The sequence below is a fragment of the Hetaerina americana genome, unplaced genomic scaffold (genome assembly GCF_022747635.1).
Source record: "Hetaerina americana unplaced genomic scaffold, ioHetAmer1.1.p SCAF_7, whole genome shotgun sequence".
NCBI lineage: Eukaryota > Metazoa > Arthropoda > Insecta > Odonata > Calopterygidae > Hetaerina > Hetaerina americana.
The window spans coordinates 75,355,603-75,375,500 of NW_027287316.1; the positions used below are offsets into that span (position 1 = coordinate 75,355,603).

At 38.9% G+C, this 19,898-nt stretch overlaps 1 protein-coding gene across 1 annotated transcript; it reads right to left on the reverse strand.

Annotated features, from left to right (window-relative positions):
- Positions 1 to 310: 310 nt before the first annotated feature.
- LOC139696792 (myb-like protein X) lies at positions 311 to 19,898 on the reverse strand. The gene is made up of 7 exons (XM_071595633.1): positions 17,820 to 19,898; positions 16,997 to 17,052; positions 12,245 to 13,961; positions 9,006 to 9,281; positions 5,696 to 6,037; positions 3,538 to 3,730; positions 311 to 2,675 (listed from the first exon to the last, which is right to left on the reverse strand). Exons 1-7 carry the CDS (start codon positions 19,864 to 19,866, stop codon positions 2,492 to 2,494), a joined length of 4,815 nt encoding a protein of 1,604 aa, XP_071451734.1. The 5' UTR covers positions 19,867 to 19,898; the 3' UTR covers positions 311 to 2,491.

A 19,898-nucleotide genomic window follows, 5' to 3' on the forward strand; every position in this document is an offset into this window, starting at 1 on the left:
TGATCATCCTCCTCATTCGCCAGATCTCGCCATCTGCGACTTTTTCCTATTTACAAAATGTGATGAGGGGGTATCACTGGGACGATATGAACACAATAAAGCGAGAAACGATGAGACAACTAAAACGCCTAACTGCCAAGGGTGCTTTAAACAGTGGAAAAGAAGATGGAATAGAGGCACCGCAACGAATGGAGAGAACTGTGAAGGGGACAAAATTGATATAGACTAAATTTTGCAAAATAAAGTTTTAATGGCCTCAGTTAACATATTTATGGGACATAGTATGTATGTAAGAGCACATCCCCATTAGCCCTATGAATATTAAGTTCTGCAACATGTGAGATATAAGGAAATGCACTACTTGTACACATTAACAATTTGGGAATTTTTCAGGATGAACTTTCAATGAAATAGTAAACTCAAGTTACTTACAACCGACTGAAAACTGTGATATTTTTGAGATTTGCATAAAAGGCAACCATTTTCCATACCTTATCGAGCAATATGTATTTAAGAGTATTTTTCAGGGGAACTGGCTTGCACTTGTAGGTTTACCTTATATATATCCCCAGTACATAAGACGGAAGTTTATTAAGGGCATATTTTGGAGTAAACAAAGGGCTGGAAAATGTGGTAATAAAAATTTAGATTCTTATGGGTGACCAGTCATTCTAATCGTATTCACAAAGAAATGTCGTAAGATTTTTTTCCCGGGTTTTTCTGTTAAAAAACTCATTTGCATGAATATCCTCATTGAAAATTAGGGGAAGAGGATTAAGGGTTTGGAACAGATAAAGAATTGTTGCTCGGGGGGGGGGGGGGGTAGTAAATAGGCCTGACAGCAGCAGAGTCATTAGTGATTAACCCATAAGAATCCAGCACAAATTAGTTACATTTATTTAAAATGAAAAATTTCTTGCCTGCCAGGGCATCCAATTCTCTTTTTCGGAAAAAGTAAATACTTCTTGACTTGATAAGCACAAATTCTAAGATGTTTTTCATTTGAAATCATAATTTTTCACTCCATTTTATTCAACCAAATTTCATATTTTCAGCAATCGCTTATGATTCACACTTAGCTGTACATTGTCCGAGCACCTGAAATTCAGATGATTAAAGTGAAAAAAAGGGGGAAACTGCCATTGAGCATTGCACACATTAATGGATTCCAAACATTAACTGACGTTAATAAAGATATCGCTGGATGACCTTTATTACTTCTTCATTGGAATAAAAAAACCATAAATACAGTAATCAATCGAAGGTCAGTTTGTTAGGTGATGGTGGAGTTCACCCAGTACTAATATCTGAACAACCACACAGCTCAAATGAAATAAAATTAACTAAAATTGCTTTCTAGTCAGGGTTTTATTAACCCTTGTTATCATTGTGGAACTGTATTTAGAACTGCTATACATCTCATTCACAAATGAAGTCATCATCCACGCAATACCCATAGTGAAATGCTACTTCACTTTGACATTTATGTAGTCAAAAACCCTAATTCATAAATCCAAGATTCAATGCTATTTCTGACCAGCAGACAGCCTTAAGGATTCCTTTGAGATGAAAAACATCTCAGACTAACAGACTCTTTTGGCTTCCTTCCTGTTTAATACATTAGATGGTAGTCATAATGTAGCATTATTCGTTAACTTGCCACAGAACACCTCACAACATCATATTTCAGCACCAGCATTCTCACCCTTAGGTTGTATTCAATTATAAATTAAAAATTTTATTTGGCTTAAAAAAAAAGATTACACCAAATAATCGCCGCAAAAAAAATTGGAATAAGCAGCAAACATGCATATTATTATTGCTAACAAAAAATTTTGTTTTCGTTTAGTTATTCCAATCAGGAATGAAAGCTTCAGTCACCGAGTGTACTGTCACCTGAAAATAGCAAGGAATGGAAAATTTCTTGTTTTTTTAAACACATTGCTAAAATTGGCGATGTGCAAAAGGAAACATTGAATGAGAGCATGAAATGACAACTCAAACAAGTATGGCAATATTGGTTTTTCCCTTTCATTGGCATTTCATAAATGGACTACACCAATGCACATTAAGCCGAAAAAATTTCCCAGATGAAAATGTCGGTTAACCGGTTAGAAGTATGGCTGTCATTAAGATGATTACCATCATCATTCTCTTCAAAAGAGGAGAAAGAAGCACTGTGAATAACAAGTCCACATAAACATTTCAAGAAATAAAAACAACTTATCACACACTTTCAATGAAGAAAGAAATGAACTCACCACATTTAACTTTTTATTTGATTTGGTAAAAAATGTAGTCCTCTCTCAACAAGTCTGCAATTATTTGCATGAGACCCTACTTTCATTAAAAAAAAAACCCTCCAATTCATGCAGCATGAAACTTGTGCCTGTGGCAGAGACAAATTTTCACAACACAAGACTCCAGTACCTATCACAGGTATCACATCACAACTATATTACACCTCTCTGCATCTGACCCATTCTGGTCATTAAAGTTTAGCAGACTTCCGCGGCTTATATGGCACTATAACTCTCCTAGGCTGTGGCTTCTTTCTCGATGAACTTTTACGTTTTTTGGGCAATGCATCCGAATCGTCTTTGGCACGATTAGCATCCTTATCCTCTAATTCTATATCGACACCTTGGTCCAATGCACTTTCCGACACCACTGACCTGCAAAGAGGAGAGACAATTTTTAAATCACAACAGGATAATTATGCAAATTACTTCAGTGATTATATTGTTACTGTGACAACTACATAACAGGGTTATGACTTGGGAGTGAAATTTGGGCCGGGAGTCCATGAGTAATTGTAACTGGTGGCAATGGTTCTTGGCCTTCTAGTACATGGCAAAAACTGTAACAAGGTTCGCTTGGCACTGTAATGTTGGAACCTGGTAAATGACTAACATTATTCATAATATGTACAAATTAAGAGCATGGAAATCATGGCTCTCTCAGTTCCTTCCAGAATACAATCGTACAGGTTCTGACAATTATTTACCAAATTGAATCTTATTTAGTGTATTTTAATCTAATTGTAAATCGCCACTATTTCAATTGGCTATGCCTGTTACACCAATAATCATTTGAAATGAATTATGTTTTTGATTTTAAGTGATGTACGTTATCATAATTAATTCAAGTTAACATCATATTAAAAGAAAAAATTGCTTTCTCAAAATTTGACTAGGTGGATATTTCATAAAGAACTAATTTCAATGTTTATTAACCTTTCAGAAGTGAGGAAATTTCACCTAAGACAATGGTATAACCTCAACCTTTCTTCAAGTTAGTATTCACATCAAAACTACAATGCTGATTTGATTGGAAATTTCACGGCTTCTTGACCACTATTGGAAACCCGCAAACAAACATGACTCCTCTTGGGAGTCATAGGTTCAACAAAAAGCATATCCATCATTTCTTTTTCATTTCAAACTGGGAGGGTATCATGGGCGAAATTATCTAGTTAAACAATTTCCAATCCCGAAATCATTATAATAAATAAAATATCACAATGGCTCAACTCACCCTGTTGGCGAAGATCCCTTTTTCCTTAGTATTGGATGCAGACCTTTCTGTGCTCCTGCCCCTTCACTGCTATCTTCTTCATCCTTGATCTCTTCAATAGGCTGCAGGCTGCCAGCAGAGCTACGCCTTGTTCGCTTTTTTAAAGACAAAGCAACCTCTTTATCCTCGATTGCTGGCTCCTCCACTTCTGGAACTGTGGGTTCACAAATTAAAAGATTACAGCAAAATGTTTCCAATACTGATCCAATGAATACGTAATTAATCATGACATAACATTAAAGGTGTCGATGTAAACCAGTGAAATATTGAAAACTATATCCAATTTTTTTGCTTCTGATTCTGTGTGGACTGGCAACGATATAATCACACTGCCAAAGGAAAAATATGCCATTTCAATTACAATACAGTAAGCTCTCAATTATGTGTATGTGGGTTATCTGAGCTACTCTCTTGCCAGCGCTTCAAAATTTGAATAAAAATACAATCTTAAAGAAAATCAAATGCTTTGAATCTTCGATATACTTTTTAAAAAATGTTTGAATCAAATGGGTTTTCTTAAAAGTTGTTAATCACACAAAAAAATTGTTAACAGTGCTTAATACTTTAATTTTAACATTTTTGTTCTATCCATAATTTCTAATTACCATTTCCCTTGTATCCATTTAACCCTGAGAATTTCATTTTCTCCTTTAAGGCAAGCTTTACTATGCAACAAATAAGTCATTAATTATCTAAACAGTTCTAATCAGTATTCCATATGACAAATATGTATCCATATCAGCAATCCTTACTTAAAGCCCATCCTTTGTCAGTCATGTCAATAAAATTACAGAGATTTAACTGGAGAATAAATAGATTTAAGATGACATTTTCCCCCACAAACGATAAAGGATCAGAATAAAATAATGTTTGCCCGACTACGCTAGGAGGGAACTGTGTTTTGGGTCAGGTGTGTAATTACCCCCTGCCATATACCATAGCGGTGGCTTGCAGGGTACTAATAAATTAATTTGTTTTTTGCTGGCTAAGTGATAGGTTTAGCTTTCTGAGGAAAATATATTCTGCTCTGCACTTGATGATAATTGTTCATTCTTGTTTCACTGTAATTCTACACTTTTAAAGTAGCCAAAAAACAGAAAACCATATTTTACAGGGCTAAAAAACAAATTAATTGCACAGAAAGAAAAAAGAGAATTTCAATACAGACATCTATTTATATCATGACCATATTTTCTATGTATTTTGGCTTTCTGTGTTGTTTGATTATTCCTGCTTAATCATACATCAATTTAACATGGATAACCGAGAGTTTACTGCATTTTCAAAGAAACTGTTCACGTAGTATTAGATGTAATCCGATGGTGAGCACTTAAAAAATTACAGCATGATAAGGAGACACCTGACTTCACAGCAAGAATGTATGAACCAGGCAACATATGTCCCGACACTTAAGAACCATGGATGAGTAGGGCAATGAAATGATGGCAATTAGAGACCCAAGAATCACTTGGAAGACAAATTCAAGGCTCGGTCAGTTTCTTCTCAGAGCGGCAAGGAGGAAAATGCTGCAGATGTTCACAAAGAGGATGATTAGACCTCAGAGACACTGATTAGACACTAAGCACCAAATCCAATTTCAGCTTTGATGCAGGAGTGGTGCAACAGACTGGTGCATGTACACACAAAGGTCATCAGAATTCAAAACACATTGAATGCTAGAGCTGCAAGGACTGTCCAAAGGAAAGAAGATGGGAAAGAGGGAAGTACTTTGTACTGGTAGCCATCAATTACTTAAAATCAGGAAGAGCAAGAGATAACACCCATTTGAGTGACATTTTGAACATTAATCCATCCAATAAAGTAACAGGGAAACATTTTACACACTGTCTACACTTTGGGATATAAAGCGGATTGATAACCAACCAAATGAGCTGCCAAATACCAGAACTCAATTGACTCTGGTAGGCTGAATGGCACAATGCCATTGAATCAGTCAAATTTACTCAAATTCATAAAACTCCAAAGAGAACCTGGCCAAAAGAACTCCACCAATTTCACACGCCAGAAAGACATAAGAATCTTTCCCCATTCGTTTATTCAATTCATCCAAGTAATATCCCACCATAAAATGGCACATTCCTCACTCTCCCCAACTCACCAGGTTTCCCTTTGCTCTTCCCTCTCTGCACACCCCGCCTTGGGCTGCTCCAAAGGGCTTCAATTGCCTTCAAAGACATCTTTGAGCCCGCAAGAGAGGATCTGCCCCTTCGGCGGGGTGGCGTGGCCTGCACTATGTCATCCATGGTCTCTTCATGGGCTTCTTCTCCAGGAGACGTGGACGGTGCAATTTCGCTATGCTCAGGAATAGCAGCCAAGCTTGCTGCTGAATGATAACGGGCAGCCATGGGGCGCTGACGTCCAGTGGTGACCACAGAAGAATGGGGAACCACCTTAGGAGGGGAGAGGGTGAACTCCATGGTTTCCTTTGGCACATCCAATACTGATTGAGGGGGAGAGAGAGAGAGTGTCAAGATATATTTTTTCAGTTAGGAACATACAAATCAATCAAAAGAAAATGAAAGGTATATTTATACGTCATAATAAATAATGGCTCATATTTGTGCATAGGTTTACACTGTACTGATCAGTTGATTACTGCAAATACCTCTGGGGTTTCTTGGTTCTGCTTGAAGAGACAAAAAAATTGATAGTAATTAATGTAGACTTATGAAGAGCTCAAATTATGGCTTCACCAATGAGTAAAATGTCCCAATTAGCTGAAATAACTGCTCCTTTGTTCAATCACACTACAGCTCTTAATTAACAACAGATTGAGCGATATGGAAACGGGAGGTTAGCTTACCAGTTACAATAAACATAAGATCTACATTCCACATAACTTAATTCCTGATAGCTGGTGAAATGAAAGACTGGAATAAAGGAGCACAAAGAGATGATCTAATATGAACGATTAAATAACCAGAAAAAGAAACACAATGTGAAACCAAGCCTGTAAAATATTCCATGGAAAACATTGAAAATTGATGGGCTACGTCTTTTAAATTTAATAATAACAACTGTATCAACTGTAATACATACATGCGTGGCACATTATTGAAATACTACCTTGATCAAAAAGTTCCCGGAATAACCACCGTGTGCCGCTCCCATCGTTCCGATTTGAGTTCTGTTTTTTTTGTTAAATTGGTACATCTGTTGTTGATATTCCCTTTAAATCTTAGTGTCATAACTTGACATTTGCAAAAGTTACGTAGCCAAGAGTACATCTATCTCTGTGTGTGTTGGCGATTTTTTACAATTGCAGAAATGGATTTAAATTTGCAACAACGAACTTGTATTAAATTTTGCGTAAAAAACGGATTTAGTGGCGCACGGACGTTGGAAATGTTGGAAAAGTGTTTCGGCAACGATTCTCTAAAAAAAAACGGTCGTTTACCAGTGGCACGAGCGGTTCAGAAGTGGTCGTGAGTCAATCGAAGATGATGAACGCAGTGGCAGACCATCGACATCGAAAGTCGGTGAAAAAATTGATAAAGTAAAAGAAATGTTGGTCAATAACCGCAAATTAACCATCAGAGAAATAGCGGAGGACTTGAACATTGCCTATGGATCCGCCCAAGACATTGTGGTTAATGATTTGGGTTTCCGTCGTGTAGCATGCCAAAAGACCTCAATTTCATGCAAAAAAGAGACCGTGTTGACGTCGCAAAAGACATGATTTGCGAGGCTGAATCCGATCCCACATTCATCAAAAGGATCATTACTGGAGACGAGACGTGGGTTTATGAGTACGACACGCAATCCAGACATCAGGCAAGTGAATGGCGTTCACCAAATGAGCCGAGACCAAAAAAACCACGTCGTTTTCAGTCAAAAAAGAAGGCAATGCTGACGGTTTTCATGGATTACAACGGTGTAGTGCATCATGAATTTTTGCCAGAAGGCCAGACAGTAAACAAAGAGTATTATTTGGGCGTTATGAGACGTTTGCGTGAAGCAATTCGCCGAAAGAGACCAGAAATGTGGGCAGAAAACTCGTGGATTTTGCACCATGATAACGCACCGTCGCACAGTGCTATCATTATTCGTAATTTTTTGACGAAAAATGCAACAAATACCATCCAACAGCCACCGAATTCACCTGATTTGGCTCCCTGTGACTTCTTTCTGTTCAATCGAGTTAAAAAACCATTACGGGGAACGCGTTTTAGCAGCCGAGAGGAAGTAATGGAAAAATCGCAGGAAGCACTGATGGACATACCGAAAACCGAATATAAAAAATGTTTCGAGGATTGGATCAAGCGCTGGCATAAGTGTGTTGCAGTCGATGGGGATTACTTTGAAGGGGACAATATAGATTTAGATGAATAAACTTGTATTTTTAATTTTCTGAATAAATTCCGGGAACTTTTTGATCAAGGTAGTATGTAAAAGGTGATGGCTTAAAATTTTGGAGTTAACTAGAACAGATTTATTTGATTCATCCAGGGGACTGTTCCGGAAGATTTTCCAATTATTCAATAACCTACAATAAATTAAACATTTTTCCTCTCTGCACACTCCCTGCACTACTTCCGCACGTTTTTGATGCCCATACTTTTCTAACCGTACACTTCCACTAAATGGCGATGAATTTATATCGGAGAAGCAGTCGTCATTCGGCTTCGTGACGTGGCGGGAGAAAGTTACGATGCCAGGATTAAAAAGCTGGTTACAAGGATGAAAAAAGTTATTGATCGTCAAGGCGACTATGTAAAAAAATAGCTAAATGCTCAGCCTTTTCTACGATGCACACAAACTTAAGAATAAATTTGATTTTTTCATGAAAACAAATAGGAGACCATACTTTTCCAATCGCCCTTATACTTTAAATGCAACATCAATGTTCAAGTATAAGATGATTTTTCCTTGAATATAATGGTTAATAAATCTGGCTGTTTGTCAAGCATCTTCATTAATCTGTAAATACAACAGCAAAAAGTTGATCTAGTCCACAAATAAGTGAGATTTCACAAGCTTAATATAATTCCACAGCATCTATTTTAAATTGCTAGGTATAGGTTTTGAAGTTCCGAACAGTTTCTAGATTTCTTAGAATGCAAAAATTGGCACTATGGCCTGCTATTTTTAAAATCATGTCAAAGTGCACACTTCTATTCACAAATACACAAAATATCAGGAAATAAATACTCCGCCACTTTAGTAAGTACAAATATTTTAGAATTCTGTACAGGTGCACCATGGAAGGAACTCCTACAAAAATCTCCTCCAACCTAAAGAGTGATTAAATTAACCACAATGGAGCACTTTAGCGGCATATACTCAACAATTTTAGATGAATTCCTGGTCAGGATCTTCTATTTAGTCATACTTAACAAAGGAAATTTCAAAAGCATGCTGACTTCTGTTAATATTTTTTTGTTTTTTATTCTTTAGTCAATACATACCGGAGGGATCAGAGTGCACTTGTTTTGGGGGTGAGAAAACAAAGGATGTGTCCACGGAAGGAACACCTTCCTCCTCTTCATTTTCTTCCGTCAACCGGAGGAACCTGGCAGATCTGCCGCCCCTGGTCGACTTCCTTGGACCACTTTTGGTTGGGGTGACAGCTGGAGGCTTAGCCCGTTTCCGACCACTGCGCAAGGTCAACTCCTCAACCCTGTCTTCTTGAGCCGCTGATAGACGACTTCTGGAGCTGGCAACCGAACTTGAGTAACCGGAGACTGTAAACATATAATTCATCATCATTAAGAAAGAGAATGAAAGGAATGCTCATCAAGGAAATGAAAGAGATAGATTAAAAATACATGACTATTAAACAGATTAGGAACTGCACAAAATTTGGTGGTATGAGATGTAAACAATAGATTATCAAATTGTTAACTGTAGAAAACCTTCATCCACAAATATGATATCCTCTATTTTCATACTCAACAGTAGGCAAATGGCTACTATATGGTTTTTAAATTGCACTTTTTTACTCCTAACTGTGCCAGACCGCATCTCATGGGCAGGAGAAATACTGGTCCTACTTCATTCTATAAGTCTCAAGCAGATTCGCTGGGCGAATGAAATTTTCTATTAACCATTTTATCCCTCATCGGGTATACAAAATGCTTGTTTGCATCATAAATGTTGATAATAACATTGTTTTAAGCCAGTAATAAATAATAAAGCTTTGATATTTCCGTATTTTCTAAAAAAAAGTCCCAAATAAATCTTATATGCATGTATGCAATGTGTAGTATGTTTAGTTTCATCTCACACGTGGTGCTGCTGTGAAACTCATATGCATTGGGCTAACGGGGATGTTACCCCTCGGCTCAAACAATGTATCACACGGGAGTCTACAGACACTCAACTGTAAGTAATTTGATTCCAAGTCATTCAATGTATAATAGTTTCTTTTGTATTTGGTGTACATATCTGCTTTTACACACAGAAACAAAATGTTCCATATAGTTAAAATTAGAATAACCACAACAGATAAAAAGAGAGTAGATTGTCATACAGTATCACATTTAAACTTGTGAGTAATGAATTAACCTTCAGAACAAGTACACAGGGCACCTGCAAGGCATTTTGGGCCACCTGCGATAGAGAAGGTTATATCAGAATGGAGAAAGCAGAAAATTGATTTAGTGAACACAGGTAGGAGTAAAAAACATTACATTCATGCGCTCCTAAAGGGCATAAGCTTGAGGAACATGCTAACAACTGGATAAAATACCGGTGGAATGAGATTATTATTTCAAAAAAAATGAATGGAAGCAAAAAAATTAGCAATATTACCCATTTTTCTGGGACAGCATTATGTTGAGAAGGATTCCCTGAGAGAAATGGTCCCTATATGCATACCAGAACAAAAAAGCACCAAAACTGCCATTTGAATACGAAAGGTTCTAGAATTCCACAGCGAAAATATCTGCGATTATGATTTTGCCAGGAGTGATGACATGTTTCTGTGATTCTACAATGAATCAACGTTTAGACAGCATTTATTGATGCAATGATTGATTTCAAGTGTTAACATTAAAATGCTTTTCAGTTTGATCCAATAATATTTGTACATTCTAACTTGAAAAATCATTGTGTCCATCACATAAGCCTGGAAATAAGGTAACAGTTAGTCAGCTGACCTGATGACTAGCTAACTGAGACATTAACCCTCTTAGTGTGGTGGGGATTCCAGGGGTACTAGTGAGAAGTGCGAAGGGTAATTTAAGAAAATGTATCACCTTAGGAAAAAAATATTTTGAAGTTATTTGTTTAGACATCCATATGCAGTTTTTTTTAATTTAAAATAAAATATTGTAGTTAACAATTATGTTATACATTTACATCATCTGAAAAATAAATGTAATTATTACAGTATTATAAATTTGAAGAATATTTTTTTAGCAATAATATTTCGATTTTTAGACACAATACTTATACTTTTTAAAACATTTTACATTAAAACAATAAAACTACCATATTTAAATATAAGAAAGAATCAAAAAGACATGAAGAAAAAATTATAAATAAATAAAGAAAAACCAGTGAATTGCAAATTTTTTTGTCAGCCTCTGCATAGTTCGATTTTGTTGAAAAGGCTGATCTCACTGAGTCAAATTGGGACTTTTCCCCTTTCCTTGAGACTTCGGCAATGTGCTTACAATCTAAAGGCAGAAAAAAACGAAGTTCTAACTCACAGAGAACTGCTGACAATGTAATCTAATACACAGGGCGCAAATGATTAGATAGGATGGACCGCAAGAGAAACCAAAATAATTACAAAGCAGTACTCTCATTTCCATCTTATCAACAAAGTCTGAATAAGCAGTTATATATCAACACCACCACACCATAACACATTCAAGAGATTACAGATGAAAACAGATTAGTAGCCTTTCAGTGGCTTTTCATAGTGGAAAGACCACTCAGAAAAAAAAACGAGCAGACAATTAGGCTGAGCTTCACAACATGTAAAAACTGAACGTAAAATTATAGTAAGAATTATACTTTTTGAAAAGCATTTAAAATTACTAATAAAAAATTAAAAAATGTGTCATATAATTGTATGGAATTCACCCTATCGATAGCACAAAAACCATAAATTATTAAAGAAAAAACCATAAGTTACAGCAATTTAAACAATAGCCTACGCAAGAGCCGATATATCGGCCCGCCGCACTTTTCGCCAGGGATATAAAAGCTGATATATCGGCCCGCCGCACTAAGAGGGTGAAACAATGAGTCATAATTCTGGCCCTAAATGCTTACTTGCAGCAGCTTCCTCTTGTATTTATCAAAAGGAATTCATCGACATAAATCAAATTATTTTATAACAAATGTCCAAAATAATTTTGGTTTTTTCAAAACAAGATCTTTTCCAGTCTATCATCACAATGCCTATTCAGCTAAATGGTCAGTTAACTGAATATGAGCAGTGATAGGGTGTGGCAAGTAACAGATCAAACATGAACAGTGAAAATAACTAAAGAGAAAATACATTTGCATATTACACAGAAAATATAAATGGCATGGTCAAATTATTTATTGCTAAAACTTGAGATTTCCAACTACACCGATGAAAACGAATGGCATTTGCACTGATTTCAAGTCCAGCATATGCCAATAGTCAAACTTTTCGTGGACACTACTTATAAAATCTTTAAGATTTGATTGAGCACATTCTACTCACCCTCTGAATCAGAATCATTCGGCGGAGAGGACCTCTCGTGCGACAGGGCCTCTGCTGTCAGTGGGCTGCCACCCCTCAGCCTCGCACTCCTCCTCGTGGCTGGGGACCCAGTTTCACTCCTCCGCCTCACCCTTCCGGAGCGCTGTAACTCTTGCGTCGGGGTCAGCGGGGGCTCCTCCCTCTCCATGCTTGCTCGGGTCCTCATGCTCTTCCTTAGCACTCTGCCACTTGCACAGCTGCCCACTGTCGAGGCCACCGAGGGTGTGGGGGACACTGCCCTCAAGAGAGCAACTGAATCAACCTCCTTCGCCTCCTCCTCCATTGACTTGCCGCCTTGGGGAACCCCAGTTTCCTGGTCTGCACCCACCCTAGTAGACCGCCGCCTCCTCGGGGCCCGACCACTACGGGTGCTCTCCACCGTCGATGCCACCGAGTGAGTTGGCGAACTCAACCATGCCGCGGCAGCATCCTCAGACTGTGCCACAGCCCGAGGAATGGGTGAGAGACGAATCTCTGTGGAGGCACTGCTGTGCGGTGAGGACGACTTGGTGCTCAGGCGTCTACTTCTCCTCGCGGCAGGCGATGCAGACACCATTGGGGAATGGTGCCTCAGCCTCTCAGCTATGCTAGGACTCTCGGGCAATGCTGATGCACCAACGGCAGTCTCATGTGGTTCATTTTCAGTCCTCCCTTCTGTAGTATCCTTATCCATGGACTTAGTTTCTGACATGGTCCTTTCCCTGGTAGGGCTTGACACACTGCCATGGGATGAAGCGGATTTACCACTGCTCTTCCTTGTTTTTCTAGCACTGGGACTGGTGCTGGTAGAGCCCTTCTTTAGTTTCTTCAGTCTTCCCTCTAAACTCAAAGTCCAAGGTGAAGAAGACTCTTCATCTTGTGGTGCCTTGGTAGATTCATCCAAAGTCTTGACGGGCAATTCTTCCGCAACTTCAGAGGGCGCTCTTTCTTCAGGATTTATGGTGCTCTTTGGAACAGATTCCTGCTGGTGTGATGTTTCTTGAGCCACTGCAGATTTATCACTAGGAACTTTGCCACCTATATCACGAATCCTTGCAGAGGACCGCAAGGGTGTTGTTGGCAATGACGTATTGTGTGAAATTTCCATGGGCACTGGAGTAGCAGGTGCATCTTTTTTGACAGCTCGAGGAGGTGTTTTGGCCTTTGTCTTCTTTTTGGCAGACATGGGCGTGGATGGGCTCTCAGTACCACCGAGGCTTCGAGACAGGAGGGACATCTGGTGCCGGGTTAGCCTTCTTGATGTTGCATATTCCTCAATCTTTGCTGACAGATTCATTTCCTCAACTTCAGACTTCTCTTCACTGGGTGTTTCCACGGAATCTTCCAATTTCTCCCTGATCTCTTCGGGCATTTCCTCACCTGTCTCTGCCGTTTCCTCAATAATTTGCGTTGGAGTTCTTTCCACTTTCAGCACATCACCACCCTTCACTTCCCCTGCTTTGGGCGTCACTTCCTCAATACTTGAATCTGGTATCTGATTAGGACTTTCATTGATAACAGTCACTACTTGTTCACCCTGTGTCTTTGAGGTCTTCCTAACGTAATTTTCATTGGAAGAAACTACAGTTAATGTGCTTGATTCAACAAGTGGGACATCCACTTCTTTGTCTTCTTGTTTTGATGTGTCCTCTTCATTATCTGAATCTTTGACCAACAAAATCTCATGGTCCTGCTTATTCTGAAATGAGAAGATTCCAAATTATTTTTTGACCTCAAGATTAATAATTAATATTCAATGGAGTTAATACAAGATCTTTAACATAATTAATAAAATATAATCTACACCCATTCCATGCAAATGTTTCAGAAATACCTACACATAGCTGAAAATGGCCAAATGTGGGAGCAAACATGCAAACAACATATTCCATTCAGATGACATAATAAGATATCACGCATATCCTTTCAGTGATTGATATGATGTCCTCATATATCAAATTGCAGCCAAGGGCATCATACGAGGTGCGGCAATTTAATAACCAGACGTGTTGGCAGCCAACACGCCACGGCAGGTTTGAGCATGTCTGTGCCTGTTAATGGCTTTCCCACCATGAGCTCAATGGGCATAGCCGTACATTGTTCAGTCTCACTGTAACTATCGCCAGTTCAAGTCCTTGTGCTAGCATCTCATTGAAAAACACCTAGATATTCCAGTTTTATCAACAAGTTAGCCTCAAGTTTCTTGCAAAATTGGGGTCATGAGATGTTAAAGGAAGTGCACGGATGTGAATGTTTATCACACAAGTTTTTGAGTGGTTTAAAAGTTTTAAGGAGGGACGTGAAACAACCAAAGATGATCTGTACCCTGACCCCAAATTCAACACGGCAAAAAAAAGCAAAAATGATCATATCAAAATTCAAAGCCAGGATGATTGTTTTTTTTTTTTGACAAGGGAGGAATTGTCTATGTTCACTGGGTCCCCGAAGGTTCAACAGCCAATCAGCATTATTACGTGGAGGTTCTGACTGCCCTTCATTATAGAGTAAGGAGACGGAGAAAATTTGCGGAAGAGTAATTCCTGGATGCTTCGCCAAAGCAATACCTTGCCAGCCCATACCACCTTGTCTGTGAAGGCACTCTTTACAAAATACAGCACCCCCATGGTGGACCACCAACCGTGCTCCGCCGACCTGGCCCGCTGCGACTTTTACTTACAAAGGTCAAACCGGAACTTGAGGGGACAAAAATTTGACGGTGGAAGAGGTAAAAGCAAAAGCAACGGTGGTTCTCAACAAGCCGACAGAAGTACACTTCCAACACTGCTTTGAAATATGGAAAATTCATAGGGAGCATCGTAGGGATCAGCAGGGAGAGCACATTGAACACCTTTCTAATGTAATTCATGAACATATTCACAGACATGAATAATGTTTTGTAACACCAGTCCGGTTTTTTAATTGCCACACCTCTTAAGTCTTTATGATCGCATGCTTCCGGCTTTGGCATAGGCAAGCTTTTTTTTTTGATTCCCTTCTCTTCAATTGAAACCCAAACTTTCTAATATAACCACTATCACCTGCTTCATAATTATTTTCGACCCATTGCAAAATATTATCTCTGAAGAAACTTTCACTCCTGGTTTCCTTATTTTGAATAGTGATGATTGGAAAGCATCGCTAATTTATATTGCTTCCTCGCAGTGTGATTATAACCCGACCAGAATCTCCAAATAGGGATATCTTATTTAACCCATTGCATACAAAAATCACTGTGTAAAAAAACTTCAGTTGATATTATATCTCCTGACTTTCTGGTTGTAGCGTATAATAATATGTCCAGGGAATGTTTTTTTAGTGTACAAAATGTCACCCACCATCTGCTATACCTTTAGCTCTGTTGATGAGAAACCTTCAATAATTTTTCCTGCAACCTGGGAATTCTGCAACTTTTTTGCCTCATAATCCATTATACTGTCTTCCAAGTTCCAATACGTATCTCAATGGAAGTCATTTGGTCCATCTAAAATTGGCTGCATAGCAGAAATTTGTCTTTGAATTCTGTGCCAGCATGATAATTTTTATTTTGAATTTGGCTCGTTTTGGACTTCCTTACGCTCATCAAGTGAATTCCATTAATCTTATGGATAAAAATGATAAGGAAACATTCAGCCATGGAGCACTACTTTTAGGAAATCATTGGGAGCAACAGTGAGTAAGTTATATTGTCCTTAAGTAAATCAGATGACATTTTATTTCACAAAGCAAGCACAAGGTATACGTCTCTCTATCCATCTCTCTAAATCAAGTGAATCCTCATCTTGAATGGTCAGTTTCGCCAAAGTTCACCAAAGAAGACAAAGGGGAAAATGAAAAAGATGTATGTGATGGATTTTCAAAACACACAAATTTACATGAGCATGAAAATATTACCAACTTTAAAATCTCAACATGCTCAAAATAGTAATTGGCAGCAGAACATCTTGACGATACCTAACTGCAGTTGCTCCAAACTTACATACATGTAAGAGTGAGAGTGCCCTTTATATGGTCGTCTAATACAAGGACATGCGCAGAACTCTTTCAAGTAGTGAAACTTCTTTGCAATCATGTTTTCATGCCTATTCCTCAAATACAAACTTCCCATGGCATACCCGAGACATGAGTGGACACATCAGTGCTCTGGGTTAAGGGTCATTTGCTGGCAAACACACTGTCCCTCTCTCTCACTAATAGTCAACAAATCAAGAAGGGATTGGCTATCCTACCCTGTAACCTTTTCTATAGCACAGTGAAACAAAAACTAAAGATTTTCTTCTTACATACCGATTACTAGCGGTGTTTCTTTTCTACTGTCATTTGGAAGTGCTTTGCAAATTAAATGTACATTTGAGTCGCACATGCACATAAGACGATGTGTTGACTTGGGTCCTGTCCAACATGAGACAGACTATGAGGAGAATTGGCAGATGCTGCACTATACATCATGCCGATCTGTAGATCATCATACACTTTTCACAAATCAGATACACCCCTAATGCTGGTTGATACCTGCTTCTGGCCAGCAGTCCAATACAATTGCATTTGAGTGTTTCACAATTTACGAGAAAGATTCCTGAATGACTTACTATGAGCATTAAGCGAGGTTCCACTGTACTTTGCTTCCAAACTTGGTTGGTTCTTGGTTTAAAAATATATATAAAATAATAATGGGGTTCTGAATCCAAAAATTTACTATTCCGTTTCTCTCGGCACTCAAGCTGCTGTAAAACTTACCTCATTCGTGGGCATTCGGTCATGAGAGGGTTGAGGCTGCAAGACTGTCACTGCTTCTGAAATTGATTGAATAGTTAAATGTACTTGAGAAAAATGATACACAGATAAGGAAGTGAAACCTTCTGAAGATTTTTTTTACACAGAATGAGGCATTTCATATCGAAATTATGTCATCTGGAGATGTTCCTTTGAACAATCTTGTTACTAAGGTGTAAATGAAAGATTAGCGTTTGTTGAAAAGCTAACAGTCATCAACGGCAAATAGACTAGGTAAGACAATAAACAAATCATGGTCATTTTTGTTTATAAGAAAACTGCATTCTTACGAATTGTCTTTCCTGGTCCGATTAACTGTGTGAATGAGACTTGACTGTACTATGAAGTATAATTCACTTTAATCAGGTTACTAAAATAATGTAATAAGAGCAAAAACTTATCTCTATCTTTCATTTTAACAAATACTAAAATGGTCCTTATTATTTAAATAAGGGTCCCAGAATATATATAATGTTATGTGCAGATTATGTTCTATTACTGCATTTGTTAAATTAATTCCTAAATACATCACTTTATACTTTTGTACACAAATATTTTATGCACAACTTTTATCATGATTATTACTTAATTCCAGCTTTTTTTAAAATATGCTTTTTTTACACCTAAGAAAGTTGTCCTAAATTGAATAAAGGATTATATGTCATATGGATGAACGACAGAACAAGAATTAACATGTGCAACATATATTATTTATAAGTCAAACTTGACATATTAATAATATTTGTGCATCAAACTTGAATTAAAATTGACAAGAATGAAAGCTTACCACTATTCTCCTTTTCAGCTGGGCGAATCAACTCTGGCTCCTTAGAATCCAACACCTTTGATTCCTTCAACTTGGAATCAGTTGCAACGGCAGTGGCCTCAGATTTGTCTAGCATCAATCCTTCTGAATTTGCCTCTGAATCCAGCTCTGCTGCTTTGGTCCCTTCAATTGACTGCTGCTCCTGAACCTCCACTGGTTTGACAGGAACTGGACTAGCTTCTCTTTTATCTACCTCCTCAAAACCTTTACCCTCAAATACTTCGGCTTCCTCATTCACGAGAATAATCCTGTCCACATCAGCATGCTTGACCTCTTCTTCCTCCGCCTTCTCAAGCTCCTTGGAATGTTTTAATTCCCCCACATCGACTGCCTGCACATCCCCTTCTGGACCAGATGTTTCCTTAATCCCAGTAGCTTCCACCTTCATTTCTACATCTTCCGCAGATTTAGTCAGAACGACTACCTGTGCTTCTTCCATCCTTTCTGCTTCATGTCCTTCCACAGATAGTGGGGTATCTATTTCTCCTATTTCTTTCACCTCTGCAACTCCTGCTGATGTCTCCACTGGCTCTGTATCCAGCTCAATTGCCTCTGCAACAATACTTTTCAGTGTCCCCTTGCTACTTTCCTTCTGTATCTTCTCTTCTTCACTCATTACCTCTTCCTTATCTGCAATTTCCATGGACTCTGTGTCCAGTTCAACCACCTCTGCAACCTTTTCCATTCGTTCTTCAGATTCCACCAAAACTACCCTCTCTTCATCCTTCCTCACCACTCCTCTATCTTCAATCTCCTTCGAAATCTCCACAGGTTCTGCATCTGGCTTAACAACATCTTCAACAATGCTTCCCACGGCCCCCTCACTCACCCCCAAGTCTGCCCTCTCTCCTTCCTTCTTCACCTCTTCAACCTCTACACTATTCACTGAAATCTGACCTGGCACAGTTCTGGGCTTAACCGAATCCCGAATAATGTTCGTCACCCTTTCCCCACCAGTGAACAGCTGTTTACTCTGCCCTGCAGCACTAACACTGGGTGCACTCTCATACATTTTATCCCGTTTGGTTTTCTTTTTAAACACATCAAACTTCTCTTCCAATAAAACTACATCCTCTTCAACAATACTATCCCCAACTTCCATCCGGCTCTCCAACTCAACAAAGTTATCCTCTACATCTTTGTTCTCTCCCTCGACTGCTTCCACCCTCTCTTCCTCAACTTCTTCATGTTCTTCTGCTGGAGTACTTGACATCTCATCCTTTGTCTCTTCCTTTACCACATCATCATCTCCTCCTGCCCATATTTCCTCAATCTCTTCATTTTCCTTTGATAAAGGAACCACTGTCTCCTTGTCAGGTACCTCTACCGCATCCTTTCCATCGCCAGCCTCCACTTCCACTTGTTTTTCCTCCACTTTCTTGGGTGCCGTCACCATAACGGGTGACTCAGCAGGAGGATGGTCGGAATCAGAGGACAGGACCAAGGAGGGGGGTTCCTCGGCCTCTTCCGCTGATTCCTCTTCAGTTGCAGGGACCTTACGATCTGGGGTAGGAAGTTGCACCTCTTTGGTCACCACCCCTGCTTTCATTGCCCTCACTGGCACTTCATCTACCAACTCAACAATACCATCATCATCCTCTTCTTCTTCTTCCTCATCCTCTTCCTCCTCACTGTCATCATCGTCATCATCGTCGTCATCTTCTTCTTCTTCATCGTCATCATCATCTTCATCTTCATCAATTTCTTCATCATCATCACCTTCTTCTTCATCATCATCATCCACTTCTTCCACCTCAGCACCCACTTCTTCAACCTCATCATCCACTTCTTCCACCTCATCATCCACTTCCTCCCCATCATTCCAACCAAAATTCTCTCCCAAATGCTCTTCCTTTATCCCATATTCCTCCTCCCACTGCTTGATCAAAGATTTAGTTGACTTTCCCTTGTTCGACACACCTATCTGGACTCCCACAACCTCAAGTCCTGCCCTATCATCCAATGCCCGCCCTTCATCTCCAAGATTCTCCACCTCTTCAGAGCCCATGTACTCCCCCTCCTCGCCTTCCTCCTCCTCCC